The sequence below is a fragment of the Mus caroli genome, unplaced genomic scaffold (assembly GCF_978045245.1).
Source record: "Mus caroli unplaced genomic scaffold, Mus_caroli_1 scaffold_11, whole genome shotgun sequence".
Classification (NCBI taxonomy): Eukaryota; Metazoa; Chordata; class Mammalia; order Rodentia; family Muridae; genus Mus; species Mus caroli.
Genome location: NW_028227266.1, coordinates 121,679,464 through 121,696,013, shown reverse-complemented (window position 1 = coordinate 121,696,013; position 16,550 = coordinate 121,679,464). Strand labels below are relative to the sequence as shown.

The following is a 16,550-nucleotide window of genomic DNA, read 5'->3' as shown; positions in this document are numbered from 1 at the left end:
AAGCTAACAGGGGGGCTCTAAGGTGAGCAACTGTCACCTGCACCAGGAATCCCACCTGTCACCTGCCCTGCCCCCCACAGGTGTACTTCAACCAATGCTTGCTTTGTTTTCCTAGTGCTCTTGCACTGAGCTACACCTCGCACCTTCATATTTATTTCATAGTTTTAACTTCAGGTCATTTAAGGTATTGAATACTTTCTGTGAACACATGCAGGTTAGCACTCAGTGCTGACAGACACATGCCTTATTTTTGGGAACTCACTATCTAGGACAACGTAATATAATAAAGTCTATCATATTAAAGATGGGGTCTTATTGAATATTTAAATGAAGAATTATAAAAAATCAGCTTATACACGAAACCCTGAAGAATATTGCTGAATTACCTTTTTCTGGTTTCAGTCTGTTTTTATTATTTTGCCAGATAGCTAGCACTTAGTTCTGGGCCCTTGGTACAATCTTTAAATAATGGATGCTCACGAAGCTGAGACCAGAACTGTCCTCTACAAAATACTCCACGGAGCCACAGACGTAATGCTTGTCTGAAACTCTTTAATACTTAACCCTTAAACCCTTAGCTTGAGCAAGATCTAATGTCTTCATTTTTGTTTTTGTTTTTTGTCTTTTTGTCTTTACTTAAGCAATCTCACTTTTTCTATCTCATTTAGGTCAAACGTTCCCAGTACCATGTCCACGTTTACAGAGGTCAAAGAAAGCAAACAGCATCCTCTCAAGGTGTCTGCAGACTGTCTGCAGGCTGCAGCATCTTCTCAAGGTGTCTATGTCTACCTTTCCCTCTGCATTGCTAAGCTAGCACCTGAATGTGACAATTCCCACCCCACATGGCCGCCTGGCATCTGCCCTCACTTCCACCCCATCACTAATCATCTCCCACATCTCCATCCCCTCTAGCATGCTTGCAGAAGGAAATCTAGGTGATGGAATGTATACAAGAGGCGATGTGTTTACGAGTCATGAATATACACAGGGATCACAGCTAGGCTCTTGCCCACATACACTGGTGCCACAGCCACACACTTGTCTCCCCTTCTGCTAGCTTCCTCTTCACCTTGGGGGAATGTGGCCAGATGACAAGGGGTCCTGTGTTAGAGCAGTTAATACATGGGAGGTTCAGTGGCGGTGGACAGCAAAGGATAATGTTCTAAGTTAATAATGTTCTAAGTTATGGGCAGTCACTGGCTTCTTTGGATATAATTGCTGAAACAGAATGGAACTGGCTTTAAGGAGACTACTCTTAAAAAATTGAAAAGAAAAAGAAAAAAAAAAAGCATTAGTCTTGGCTGGGCATGGTTGGTTGGGCCTTGAATCCTAGAAGATAGAGACAGGCAGGCCTCTGTGAGTTCAAAGCCAGGCTGATCTACATAGGGAATTCCAGGTCAGCCAGGGCTATACAAGCTGTTAGCCTATCTCAGAAAACATAAAAATAAAACAAAAAAATTATAGGAGTATGCAAAATTACCAAATTGATAGATTGAAATATGTAATGCTAATATTTTGGTATATCATCTGTCCTTTTACTTTACAAAATATATTCCATAAAAATGGGCTCATATTGGGCATAGTGTTTTACAAACAGCTTTCTATACTTAACATACTGCTATGAAAATCTGTCCTAATCAAAAAATAAGTTCAAAACCACAAAGTTATCAAAACATTAATAGCCGTTTACTAAACAAAGTATGCCAAATATTTCATATGTATTTTTTTGTTGCTGTTTTTTGTTTTGTTTTGTTTGAGGCAGGGTCTCACTATGTAGCCCTGGCTGCCCTGGGAACTCAGTTATGGCCTCAAACCAAGCTGCGCTCAAAGTAACAGATCCTCCTGCCTCTGTATCCCAAATGTATCTAATTTTTATAATTTAAAAATATTCTTTTTCAATTACCTATTCAGGATGGTATTTTATCAAGGTATCTGTTTATCTTGAGACAGGGTTCATTATGTATCTCAGGCTGTCCTGCCTTCATCCCTGTAACTAATTCCTAACTACTCTCCAAAGGCTGGGGTTGCGGCCATGTGCTGCTACACCTGGCGTGTACTTCTGTAAGTGTGGATTATTAAGCTTAATTACCTCTGAACTCTCCACATAGACTGCAAGTGTACAATGTGTAAAGAGCTGATTTTAAAAACTTAAATCTTTTGCACTTATCTGGCATTAAATAATAATAAAAAAGGAAGTGTTTCTTCAACTTTAAGAAACAATGAAATATATTTCCTCAAATATATTACTAAAACTTCTTTTCCTGCAAAACCAGAGCTACATTTAAACAGAAACTACACGAGGCCACTTAAATAAACCCTTTTACTTACGTTAGGGTTGTTTCCACTCTTGAGACGTGTGCGAGGTCTTCATCAGGGTCCTTGAACCCAGTAAAGGAATAATAGGACCTATGCCATTTGATGGGTCTGTCAGGCATCCCTGTAGCTTCCTTGAGAGGCTGGGAATGCACATTAGTGTTCAAGCTTTGGACGTGTTCAACAGGCAAACTGCAGGAGTTGAGAATATACAATACTGTGCTTAGCAGATCGCTGCTGTGCAAAGTAAATCTGACTGCTCGGAATCCTAGAGAATATAATTCCCCCAGACAATTGATACAGATGATTACTTGTTTTAGCTTAGAATCGTTTTTCATGAAACAATTATAAAATTAGAATCTTTAAAAACATTTCATTATCCATTAAAATCTCCCCATTGTAAATCATCAAATGAAAAATCACTTCCTCCTTCAAACTCTACAGCAGGATTTTCATTTTCATGGATTTCTTTCTAGTTTGGCACCAGGAAGTAGGTGCCATCCCAGCCAAGAAGGGGATGGAGACTATTTTCAGTTCTGCCTGTGATGAATCTTGTCACTAAAGGGAGGGGGAGAGTGTCCCCACATTCATCACAAAGATTCTAGCAGAGAGCAGGGAACTGGGGACACCTGCATTGGCAGGGCATGCTAGGGGAGGCCCAGGCTATCTACCTAGTGTTGGTGTGCACAGCTCATCTTTAAAAAAATGTTTTAGATGTAGAGTGTGTGTGTGGGTGTATGTGTATGTGTGTGTGTGTGTGTGTGTGTGTGTGCACCACATATATGCCAGGTGTCCAGAAAGGCCAGAAGAGGGTGTAAGATCCCCTTGGAACTAGAGTTGCATAGGGTTGTGAATTGCCATATGGGTTCTTGGAATTGAACCCAGGTCCTCTGGAAGAACAGCTAGTGTTCTTAACCACTGAACCTTAGTCCAGGCCCAACACTCAACATTTAAAAGAAGCTTGAGAACTACACAAGGGAGCAGGAGATATAGTGCAGTGGCAGAGTTCTTGCCTAGAATGCACGAAGCCTTAGGCTTGATTCATAGCCTTGACAAAAAGTTAAATTCTGTTAAGTATTATTAGTTATAATTTAGACAAGTTCTCACTATATCACCCTGGTTGGCCTCAAACTCACATATATCTGCTGGCCTCTGCCTCCAGAGTGATGGGATTAAACTTTGCTACCATTTTGGGCTACAAAAACTTTATAAGCACACTTTCATTGTAAAGTTTCACACACATACACATGAGTAAAAGTCTGTTAACAGACATATAGTCACATACTTTACTAGATATAACCACTGTTAACTGTTGGTACATAGTCTTCCAAAAACATGTATTAATCATGTAGCTAAGCACACAATGTGGATATGCACAATTAAATTAATTAAAACTAAGCTGAGTATGGCGGTGTAGGCCTGTAGCTCCAGCTCTCGTGCGAGGGGGAGGAAGATAAATGGGATTTCAAGGTTATTCTCGGCTATATGGTGAGTTTGAGGCCAGTTCAGGCTAAGATTTTTTTTCTCAACACAATAACCACCTCTTAAACCCATCATCACCACCACCACAAGAAACATTTAAATAAAACTTAAAATCTATTCCTTGATCACATGAGCAACCTTTCAAGTACTCAGAGTCACAAGGCTCCCATTTATCACAAGGCTAGTACTTGCTATACCTGAAGGTTCATCTGTGGAATACTTACAAGCTCCCTCGTACAAGCTGTCCCTCTTAGATAGTGCTGGTCTAAATCTTTTCTATATTCTTCTTTGAACTGTATTATTGTTGGGAGCTATTAAGACAACTCTATTGACTTGATCTCCGAATTGGGCCTCTCCCCCCCCCCCCGAGAAGAAAAGGGGGTCAAAAGCAGGCCACCAATGCACCGTTCCGAGAACCACAGAATGTTCCAGCCCTAAGTCAGCGCCAGATGTCCTGACCACAAGATGTACCCTGATACCACCAAGTTCCTGCTTCCCCATGTAGTTGCCAAAAGAAAAATATCCGCTGCCCCATCCCTCCTGCTCAGAAGTACTTCCTCCTTTGCTTGTGCATTTCCGCTGCCCCATCCCTCCTGGACCCTTGTCCCGGGGAAATGATCTTGCTGACCAGGCCATTTGGCTTACATGCCTTACTATTAAGCCTGACCCACTGTCACAGGCTCAGACAGCCCATATTTTACATCATCTCAATGCACAGACACTCAGACTACGATTCAACATAACCAGGGAACAAGCCAGACAAATTGTTAAACAGTGTAAAAATTGTCTTACCCTGTTGCCAGAACCACATTTAGGAGTTAACCCACGGGGCCTTGTCCCCGGAGAACTCTGGCAAAAGGATGTAACTCACATCCCATCTTTTGGGAAGCTTAAGTTTGTGCATGCGTCCATCGATACCTCCAGTGGGTTTTTGTGTGCCTCCGCCCACACTGGAGAAGCTACCAAAGATGTTATAAATCATTCATTGTATGCCTTTTCTGTCACGGGACAGCCCAAAATTATCAAAACAGACAACGGCCCTGGATATAGCAGTCTTAAGTTTAAACAGTTTTGTGCACAATTACAGATCAAGCACATTACTGGAATTCCCTATAACCTTCAGGGGCAGGGAATTGTTGAAAGGGCCCATCAGACCTTAAAGAATACCCTGACTAAGCTCGGGGCCCAAGAGACTATCTACACCCTTAAGGGAAACTCAAAACAGCTACTGTCTCATGCACTTTTTGTGCTTAACTTTTTAACTCTAGACATAAGTGGTCGCTCAGCAGCTGACCAACTTTGGCATCCTAAAACCAGTCTAGAATATGCTCAAGCACTATGGAAAGATCCCCTTACAGGGATTTGGAATGGGCCAGACCCCATCATCATCTGGGCAAAAGGCTCAGCCTGCATCTATAATTCCAAGGAAGGGGGAGCCAGATGGCTCCCTGAAAGACTAATTAAGCCATTTAATACCACCCAGGGTGGCACTTGAGAAGATGTTTCATGTTTTCTCTTGTAGGGTTGCCATGGATAGATCTCTCACAATATTGATGATGCTGGTCATGACGGCGACAGCCAGACAAGCCCGGACCTATCAGGTTTTCAACTATACCTGGATTCTTCAAAATCAGGCCGGAGATATAGTTACCTCCAGCTCCAAGATTGGTGCAGAGCCCCATTGGCCCGTGTTAGAAGTAGATATCTGTGTCCTCGCATTGGGTGCAGACGCCGCCTGGGGCACCCCTGATTATTACATGCCTCAATTAACAGCAGTTAACACAGGTGATAAAAAGATTGATCCAGGTTGCAGCAGTGATATACATCATGCTGCCCTGGCCTTACACACTGGAGGTATATATGTCTGTCCAGGAACTCATCGAGATAGATCTCTAAATTATAAATGTGGCTATGAAAATGATTTTTACTGCGCCTCTTGGGGCTGTGAAACCACTGGGGATACCTATTGGACCCCATCCTCCTCTTGGTATTATGTCACAGTTAAACGACTTTACCCCAATTCCAAAGTCACCTCCCCTGGAAAACAACCCTTTAATAGCTATTGTTCCCCCAATCCTTCTAGACAAGGGTGGTACAACCCATTACAAATTGGCTTTACAACAGCCGCAAGGACTGCTGACTGGACCAAGAGAGGATTCTCTTGGGGGTTGCGTATATATAAAGAGGGCACAGATTGGGGATTGACATTAAAGATTAAACTACAAAAGGAAATCCCCAACAAATATAAAGCATCTATAGGGCCTAATCCCCAGTTACACCACCCTATATCCCCAAGCAATCCTCAACTCCCAGGTACCCGCCCCACTGTTCCTGCCCCAGGGTGTGCTAAGACCCTATTTCAGCCCACTCTCCCAGCAGGGGCCTCCCTCTTCCACTGATTTACTGTGGTCTATATTGAATGCTTCTGCTTTAGTCTTGTTGGATAGGACACAAAGAGATAATGTGTCAGAATTTGAAGATTGTTGGATGTGCTTTTCTGCTTCCCCGCCCTTTTATGAGGGCATAGCCTTATTTGGAAATTTCCTGTTTTCAGATGCTAGGCCGCTTCCCTTCGAGTCAGTTCAGCTTACCTTGACAGAACTCTCTGGGGTAGGAAGTTGTGTGTTGGGCTCAGGCATGCTTCCGCCGAGATTTGCAATAACACGTTTAGAGTAAATAAAAATGGGTTTTCTTGTCTTCTTGCCCCAAATGATACCTTTTTGGCATGTTCCACGGGCCTTACATGGTACATTATTATACAAGATTTTATAAATAATAGAGATTATTGTGTCTTGGTTCAGCTTTTTCCAAATTTTAGTATTCATGAGTCAGATGACTTACTGAAGTTTTGGGATCGAGGCGCCTCCTTGCCATCCCGCCACAAAAGAGAGCCTATCTCGGCGGTGACCCATGTGGTCCTTCTTGGCCTGGGTGCTACTGGGACCAGGACCGGAATCGCAGCCCTTGTGTCTCTCAAACAGAATGCACGCAATTACCATCTGCTCAATGAGGCTATTAGCCAAGATATCGAGAATATAAAAAGGGGCCTAGATGATCTTACTGATTCCTTGGTCTCCCTTTCAGAAGTTGCCCTTCAAAATAGAAGGGGATTAGATTTGCTCTTTCTACAACAAGGAGGCTTATGCTCTGCACTTAAGGAAGAATGCTGTGTATATGTTGATAAAACTGGATTAGTTAAAGATAGCATTGCCAAGGTTATTGCCAGTTTAGAAAAAAGAAAAAGAGAGAGAGAACAACAAGAGTCATGGTACCAAAATTGGTTTTCAACCTCCCCCTGGCTTTCGACCTTGTTGCCCTCCCTTTTGGGGCCCCTATTGGGACTCCTACTATTGATTTCCTTCGGTCCTTGGGCATTTCAGAAATTGACCTGATTTGTTAAATCTCAAATTGATTCATCTCTTTCAAGCGCATCTGTTTCAGTTCATTACTATCGGCTGGACGTTGGTGATAACAAGCAGGTTGCTGGAGAAGAGTCAGACGTAGATACCACTTCATCACACTCGTCTTGGGGAGAGAGACTCAATTTCCATAAAATGCTTAAGTAAGATCATTCCCCTCCCCCTAAATTCGGCCATCAGTCTCATGCCACAAATCATTTATAGATTGCCATAGTCTGTGCTTCCGACATGGTAATATACATTCTCGCCACATTGGAAACTAAACAGTCATCCCAGGCTAGACACATCGAAAAATTGGAACTTGAAGCCATCGCCCGTGAGAGTTTTAAGGCTAAGCACTGCACAGAGATTAGTCTGGAAGCTGTTAGACAGTCTCTGAGAGGCATGTCTGATTGCATGACGGTTGAGTGCCCTAGGGTCCTTCCCCCAGGAAAACGGCACGGGAGCAGGTCAGGGTTACTCTGGGTAAAAATCTGTGGGCCTGAGAGTCAATACTGTACATGGCCCCTAACATTGCACACTGGGGATCAGACCTCTACCTCTACCCACAGAACTTGCTTCGTTCCTAAATCCCTTGGCTAACCCAGGTTATACCCAACAGACTGGAACCGTTAATTAAAGCCTCATAGATGACTTGTCCTTGTGTCCTTTGTGGTTTTAGAGAATCACCAAGTGAGCAAACAGACATTTAGGCGGTCGTTAAAAACGTGGCTACAAATTTATTATATAATATGCCTTTATAAAAATATTAAAACGAGGGAGATGTTGGGAGCTATTAAGACAACTCTATTGTCTTGATCTTCGAATTGGGCCTCTCTCCCCGAGAAGAAAAGGGGGTCAAAAGAGGGCCACCGACGCACCGTTCCAAGAACAACCACAGAATGTTCCAGCCCTAAGTCAGTGCCAGATGTCCTGACCACAAGATATACCCTGATACCACCAAGTTCCTGCTTCCCCATGTAGTTGCCAAAAGAAAAATTTCCACTGCCCTATCCCTCCTGCTGAGAAGTACTTCCTCCTTTGCTTGTGCATTTAAGCCTTGAGCCTTGCTGAATACAGAGAGACCTTGATGCTACTCAGACTGCTTCCATGTCGTTCTTGCACTTGGTTTCTGTCTTTCTCTCCCCCCATTTGGTTCTTAGGAGAAGGTCCTCTCGAGACCCTCAAATAACTGGACCTGTTAGACGGGTCATATTATGACATACATGCTAATGTCATCATGTTTATACACATGTATATTTATAAACACACACTCATTTTAAGTTGTTCCTTTTAGTAATGAGGGTATCACTATGGATGTATTATTTTGAACCTTTTGCCACCTAACTTGGTGGACTAGCCTGACTTCTTGTTATAGGGTTAAAATACATTTATTCTCGTTTTCTATAAAACTTAGGTTTGACTATGTCTTGATATATTTTTCCAAATTTGATTTGTTCCACACACCATACACTGACTATACCCTGACCTTCACCCTGATAAGTTGTTCTGCCAAATAATCTTTAGATGTTCAGTCAATTCCCTACATAACCAGAAATCCTCCACCTCTTAGAAAGCCCTAGCCTTGTAGTTTGGGGGCTATAAAAACTCCACTGTCTCCGTTGTTCAATGCTATTTTCTCAAGCCCTGTTTTAGGGAGCTAGCCCTGTCTGACACAAAACAAAGCTTGGGCTGGTGGTTTTACTCTCATTCGGAAGGATCAACACCTTCAACATCTATATGTAGAAATGAGCCTATTCTTTTCAGCAGCTACATGCTAGTCAATTTAACAACACGACACATTTATCATTTCCAGTAGTGAGGGGCTTGAAAGTAGTTTCCAGTGTTCTATGTGAGACTGAAATGTGCTGTGCTTGCCTGCCTTCCTCCCTTCCTTTCTGGTTGTGTGTGCTAGGGTGTGCACCTTCATGTCTGTGTATAGGCATGTTCGTGAAGGGCAAGGCCAACCTCCCTTAGGTGAGGTGGGTTGACTCCTGGGCTCCAGGGATCCCACTGTTACAACCTCCTTCTCCCCCAGTGCTGGGATCACATAGCATGCTGTCACAGTTGGCTTCTTTATGTAGGTGCTGGAATCTGAGGTCAGGTCTTTATTCTAATATGCTAAGTACCCTGCTGACTGAACTATCTCCTCAACTCTCCTGACATGCGTTCACTTAGAGCCAGAGCTTAACTCCTTTTTGCATATATACTCTGCTTGACAAAACAAACATACACAATACAGAACATGTAAAAGTAAGACATTTTTCTTAATGGAATCATTCTGAGGTCTATTGGCAGGAGAAAAGAAAAATTCAAGCTTTTTCCCTTGAAATTCAGGAAGAAGGAGCTCAGACTTAAAATAGCTAATTTAATAGCTTAACAGGAACACAGCCAGCCCCCAGGAGGCAGAAACTGGGGGGCTCTCTGTGACAGAACCATCTTAGTCTACATAAGCTCTGGCTTTAAAAAGCAGAGTTGGGGTAAGAGCTCTGCACTTGCTCTTCCAGAGAATCTGGATTTGATTCCAGCACCCACATGGTGGCTTACAACAATCTGCAGTTTCAGTTCCAGGGGATCTGATGCCCTTCTGACCTTGGGTGCCAAGCATGCCTATGATATACAAGCAGGCAAAATACTCAACTGAAAAATGGTTACATCTAGCTGGGCATAGTGGCACATTCCTTTAATCTCAGCACTCAGGAGGGAGAGGCAGGTGGATTTTTTTGAATTTGAGGCTAGCCTGGTCTACAAAGTGAATTCCAGGAGAGCCAAGGCTGTTACGCACAGAAATCTTGTCTTGAAAAACAAAAACATAAAAGATTAAAACTAATAAAAAATTTAAACTAAGTCAAGGAATAAGCTGTACTTTCCATATTAGTTTATCAATTCACTGATTACTGACTCTATCACATAGACTGCTACCAGTAAGACAGGCCTTTAGTCCCTTAAGATTCCTTTTGAGAAATAGCAGTTTTGCTGTTTGGGGTGAGATTATTACAAGGCATGCTGTAGATGTTTCTGTGGGGCCACTCATGTGTAAAGCACTGGCTAGTTAATGTGAGACCCACTGTTCAATCCCCAGAATTAAAAAGAAAGTCTGAATTTACATAGCCACATCAGAGCATGAAGAAAGTTTTTCCTCTTTCTTTGTGAGACAAGGTCTCACTATGTAGCTCTGATCTGTAGCTCACTCTGTAGCCCAGGCTGGCCTTAAACTCACCAGATCCTTCTGCTGCCTCCGCCACCACGCCTGGCCTGCAGAAGCGCTCTTACCATGTGCAGATAAGAGCAATGTGAAGGGTCACCAGCAGACAGAGCAGCGCTTGATCATTTCGGCTTGCTCTTTTATTGTTATCTGAGTTACAGACCATTTTGTAAGGGAGATATTCTGATCTCCTCTGGTAGATAAAAATACTATCTTTTAAAAAATCATGTTTCCTTTCATTTTTAACTTAATTTCTGCCTTCACCTGTTCTTGCTAATGAATAGTTTTTAGTTAACCATTAGCTGGCAGTGGAGGACTTCTGGACCTTGCTCAGTCAAGGCTGGCTACAGCTATTTGTTTAAGCCTTAATTCAGAGAAATTTTTATTGAATCCTATCTTGTTTTAATGCTTACTCTGATAATAAAGTTCATTTCCACTTGGACCACCAAAAGAACCCAGAACTGGAAAAATGACTTAGGTCTTTAAGAATGCAATGTATTGTCATGAAAACAAACAAACAAAAATATGCCCTAATAAAGCAATAAAGAGAAGATATGAAGGTTGAGAGTGCTTGTCGGGAAAAGGCTGTCTGGAAATGGGAGGGGTAGGAAGGAGTATTAGGGGTTTCCAATGACCACAATATATCATCTATGTATGAAATTGACAAAGAATAGAAACATCAGTCTCTTAGTAATGTCAAACTGATAATGAAAATTCAGTAATGAAAAAGAAAAACTTAATTTTAATTTTATAACTGTTAGGTCCAAAGTGGTCCACAGAAATGGCAGTGCTGGTGACAATGTCCCAAAGAGAAGGACTCTGTCCAGGTAAGCAGAAGTCTAAACTCGCTATTCTCAGGCATCTAGTTCCCAGGTTATCTGCACAGTGTGCGTCCGCTCAGACCCCACCCTGCTGACTGACTGACCTGCTCTTGCTCCTCCTTCACCTGGCTTCAAACAACATCATGGATTGATTGGAACTTACTTAGTGGACGAGGCTGGCCTCAAACTCACAGAGATGTTCCTTCTCTGTCTCCCTAGTGCGGGGCTAAAGGCTTGCACCCCAACCAACACTTGGCTGGAATACTTTGGGAAACAATTGTTTAAACACACAAAAATGACTTGCTTAAACACATCCAGCTAGGAACAGAATCTAATTCTAGAAAACCAATTATGATAGTTATTAATAATCAAGGCTCAAATCCCAAGGTATTCTGGCAATGTCAGAACTAATGAACACATTTCACATGAAGCAGTCAGGGACGCAACAGAAATAAACAACGTACCGGTAGTACTGATAGGCTCCTGGCCTTCAGAGGAATTCTGGGCTGTTTTTTCTCTTATATAAAATGTAAGCTGAGTTGGTTTCAGAGATTTGAAGCCTGGTTTCTGGAGATTTTCTAAATAGACACTTAATCTCTTAAGAGAATTTTCATTGACTTCCTAGAAAAAAAAAAAGAGGGGGTATTTACATGTGAGTAAAGAAAGAAGAAACTATTATGTGGTCTTTATATATATTGAAGATATTAAATACTTTACTGTTAAAAATGCTGAGGGCGCCGGGTGTGGTGGCGCACGCCTTTAATCCCAGCACTCGGGAGGCAGAGGCAGGCAGATTTCTGAGTTCGAGGCCAGCCTGGTCTACAAAGTGAGCTCCAGGACAGCCAGGGCTACACAGAGAAACCCTGTCTCGAAAAAAACCAAAAAAAAAAAAAAAAATGCTGAGGGAACCTAGCCTGGTGGTATAAACCTTTAATCACAGCACTTGGAGGTAGAAACAGGCAGATCTTAGTGAGTTCCAAACCACTGTTTCAAAACAAAACAAAACAAAACATCCTAAAGCCAACCAACCAACCCAAAACAGAGCTATACAGTGAGACACTGCTTTGTTTTGTTTTTTTAAAAGAATTGAGAGCTGGAAAGATGGCTTAATGGTCAGAGCACTAGCTGCTCTTGCATAGAACCTGGGTTCAGTTTCTAATACCCATGTGGCAGCTCATACATAACTACAGCTCCAGGGGATGCAATGCCCTTTTCTACCCTCCATGGTCTCATGTACTCACTCACCCAAACACAGACGCATACATATACACATAACTGAACATAAATACTTAAAGAAATGCTGGGATTTCACAGATTGTTTGGTAAAAGGAAAGGTTAGCTCCACAGCACACAGTGGATAGCTGCTGAAGGGGAGACACAGATCATGTGAGCATCAGGGTCACAGGTGGTTAGAGTCCTTCATCACGTAGGAGTAAAGCCAGCCTAGCTATGATTGCTATCGCAAAGCAATAAATTAGTGATTAAGAATTAGATTTATTGTGTCTAATAATATTTCCATGACAGACCATTGAGACACAATTTTTATAAAAACAGAAGAACTAAGAAAATTCCCACATATATGTGGTAAACAAAGCTATAAGACAAATAACCAGATTAAGAGGAAATCTAGCTTATTTTTTAGTAAAGGTTATAATGTATATAACAACAGCATCTTCTTGATTACTGGAGTACTACACAGTCCCTAAAAGAGAAGATGCATAAAAGAGGGGATAGAGATACACAGACATCAAAGGGTTCCTAGGTCAATCGTTGTTGGTAAAGAATGGCAGGAACAGTAACTGCTTCTTTTATTTTAAATGTGTGTGTGTATGTGCACGCGCACATGGATGTGTGGTATTCATGTCATAGCATGTGTGTAGAGGTCAGAGAAAAGTTTCCTGGAATCTGTTCTTTCCTTCCATCATGTGGGTTCTAGGGACTGAACTCAGGTTGACCACCTTGGCAGTAAATGACCCTCCTGGCTGAGCTAACTTGCTGGCCTTATTTTATTTTTCTAAGTATTTCTATTAAGCTCAGGATGGCCTTGAACATGAATTTAAGGTCTATATGCCTGAGTCTCCAAAGTGCTGTAAAGCTGTATACTTCTAAGCCTAGATTAATAACAACTGTTTTGTTTTGTTTTGCTTTGTCTTTGAGATAAGGTTAGGGCTCTCACTAACCCAGGCTGGCCTTGTCCTCTTGGCCTTGCTGGCAATAACAACTGCTTTTGATCATTTAAATCTCTCTTCCTACACACATGTCTTGAAAGTAGAAGTCATTTTGCATTTTGTTTCTAGAATTTATTATATGACATACTTGGTCAGAAAGCCCTCTAAGCAAGGTAGGTCCTGTCCTGCCACTGTGGTACTAAGTCCTGCTTCATGCAGTAGAAGCATCCTCCTAAAATCTCAGCACTTGGACCCTGAGAATTTGAAGGTTCAGGTACGGAGCACAGCTACTAGGGTATACCAGATGATCCAAAAGTTTATCTGATCACAGAACGTTATCCTTTTTAATGAAGCACTAAGCTCTTGGAGAGATGGATGCACATAGAGTGAGCATGATAGAGAGGACATCTGCCTAGCCATTCAGATCAACTGCCGAGTGACAGATGTCACAGCAAGATTACATCCAACTCCAACTGGATTCACTGCAAATTTGAGGTCAGCTTGAGTCACCTAGTGAGACACCCCCAAAACAAAACAAAACAAAACTGAAGGGCTAGAGCGTAGTCACAAACTCTTTGGGAAGCTATGCAGGAGGAAGAAATGGTCTGAGTTTGAGAGTAATCTGAGGCTTAAAATTACACCCGTCTCAAAATAAAAAATGGAACCCAAACTCTACCCAAAATAAAACTGAAATCTTCAAAGTTACTTTTGATGTTTTTAATTTTGCTAGAAGAAATAGTGGAAGGGTCTTGTGGGAATCAATATATACAATGATCTGTAGCAAATGAACAGGAACGGGGGCAAAGGAAACTAGGACCAGACTGAGATTTTTAAGGGAAGTTTGTATTAATCTGTATATTTTGAAACCTATTAATAGTCCATATTTTAAAATTTGAGTGTTAAAGGGAAAAGAACCACACTAGTGGGTGCCAGTGTGAAATCCTGGACCTGGAGCCTTGAGTGTGTACTCAGCAGAGGGCAAGGCTTTGGTGAGCCAGAGCTTCGTGGGTAGTGGCCAGCAGAGTGAGAAGCCTTTATGGGCTTGCATTTCACTGATGATAGAGGGCAAACAATAGACCTGGCACCTGGGAATGAAAACATTTACAGAGATAATACTGATGGGTAAGAAAGAAGAGGAGCTTCTGGAAAGGAAGGTAGATTAGAAGCTGTCAGTGGCCTGGGAGAGGCTCCCTGAGAAGCAGAGGTAAGCCATCTCTGAGGAGGGCAGTCCAAGTTGAGAGAGCAGTGAGCACAAAGGCTTGGTGAAGGATGAGTGCTCAGATCACAGTGGCTTAGGAAGGGAAGACACATCAACAGCTCAGAGACACTGGATGAGTCAGGTTCAGTGGCCGGCTGGGATTCATACCACTCAGAAAAGCTATTATATTCAGTCAAGTTTTATTACAGTAGAAGGGTGGCTGGCAGTGGACAGAGAGTGAGCTTGTGCTTAGCTGCTCCACAGTGTAGACTACAGCCAGGTCTTCATCCCCAGATCCCCAGTAGTGAAATGCAGCCATGCTCAAGGTGTGCTGCACATCACCAACAGGCAGGAGTGCTCACTCACGCCTGGTGCTGGGGTTTATTATTACAGGTTAAATCAGGGATCAGTGTTAATAAAGAAACAAAGGACTGATGAGATAACCCTATGCACTTAGCTCTATAATATTATCTGATACTAAAAATAGTGATGGTTCTGAGTTTGCCCAGGACCTTTGCCAGTTTGCATCCCCTGAGCACAAAGCAGGCAGCACAAGTTCAGCAGCACAAAGCATGCAGGGAAGTCTCCCGGCACTGACAATCTGCCCAGGGCAGCCTTACAAGAAAGACTCCATCGGCTCAAGAGAGGTGTCTTCCTCTCAAGCCTTATTTTACTCCTTATTTTACTCTAAAAATGACTGCAGAAACATGATTATTATACTCTTCAACTTATGTGGCAACTTTATTGCTTATATAAATAATGACAGCTTTGAATAAACAATGATTTCAACTGCTCTATTACAAATGTTCACTAAATTTACTAATTGGAAACTATTATTTTTCAAGTTAGTACTTACTGCTTCTGTGTCAACCATTATGAGAGAATAATCCAAACTTACAGGACTTTCTGCATTATATTGACTCAAAGGTAAATCAACTAGACATATACACAATAAGTTAAAAAATAAGTGTTTACCCTTTCCCTGGGGTGCTGTCCAAAGAAATCAGGATGAACTGCAAAGTAGAAAGGCCTCAAGGCATTGATGGCTTCTGCCCCTGATAAAGGTCGAGAGTAGTGAAGCCAATGAGGGAGGACCTTCCTCAGGCCGAACCTATCAGAGACACAGGGATTACTCTCTGTGACATCCATCCATCCACCACACATCACCTTGTAGGAGGTGCAGCCAACCTAAACATACCATGCAGGGGGAAACCAGAGAACAAGGTAAGAACTGATTTGCTATAATCTGTCAGGTTTTTCCATAGTGGTTCTAAGTCTTCACTGCAGCATGAGCGGTAGGAGTCGTAGGAGCAGAACTCCCCTCCATGGCTCTCCAGGAGCTGGGTTCACAAGTGACGACACTTTTCTCCATCAAGTCCTGTTTTCTTTTTCTTAATTTACATCAGTGTACTTTTTCCAGGGCAGTGGGGAATGCCCTGAGAACCTCAGCAGCAAGAGGAAGATGTCTGTCCTTCAGTTTCCTCATTACCAGAGTGATAATGGAATTCTCATCAAACAACTTGACAGACCTTCCCATTCTTAAGTCGTGTCTCAAACTGTCTGGAATGTTCTTAAAGTACTGTTTAATTTCTTCAGTGAAAATAATACTACAGTATTTTAGTCCAAAGGAAATGACTTATGATTCTCAGGGAGCAATCCCACAATGCCTATCTTTGAATACTGTAATTTACATCTCCATTCTGGTTATTCTACATAGAAGTCTACAGTGCTAGGCATGCTTTGCAACCTGTGAGGCATGTTTTATACTGTTTCAATGACAGGATTATAGAACTAACTTGAAGATTTCTTGGTTGTTATTTTTCTTTATGTGCATTTGTGTGACTGAATGCCAAAATATGCACAGGTGTCTGGAGACCAGAAGAGTTCCCTGGATGCACATGAGCAATTATGAGTGGCTTGATATGGGTGCTGGGAACTGAACTCAGATTCTCTGCACGAGCAGTA

The 16,550-nt window shown here is 42.2% G+C and overlaps 1 protein-coding gene across 7 annotated transcripts in view; it reads right to left on the bottom strand.

The window, feature by feature from the left end:
* The window catches only part of Tcaim (T cell activation inhibitor, mitochondrial), a 37,044-nt gene that overhangs the window by 14,974 nt on the left and 5,520 nt on the right, over nt 1-16,550 (bottom strand). For 4 of the 7 annotated variants that reach the window (XM_021172945.3, XM_021172944.3, XM_085828213.1 and 1 more), the window contains exons 3-5: nt 15,561-15,696; nt 11,684-11,840; nt 2,329-2,581 (exon numbers count right to left, since the gene is read on the bottom strand). In XM_021172945.3, the coding sequence (XP_021028604.1) occupies nt 2,329-2,581; nt 11,684-11,840; nt 15,561-15,696 (546 nt within the window). Of the gene's footprint in view, nt 1-2,328; nt 2,582-10,413; nt 10,487-11,683; nt 11,842-15,560; nt 15,774-16,550 lie in introns of those variants that run through there. The other 3 variants (XM_085828215.1, XM_085828214.1, XM_021172946.3) reach the window with 3 other exon arrangements.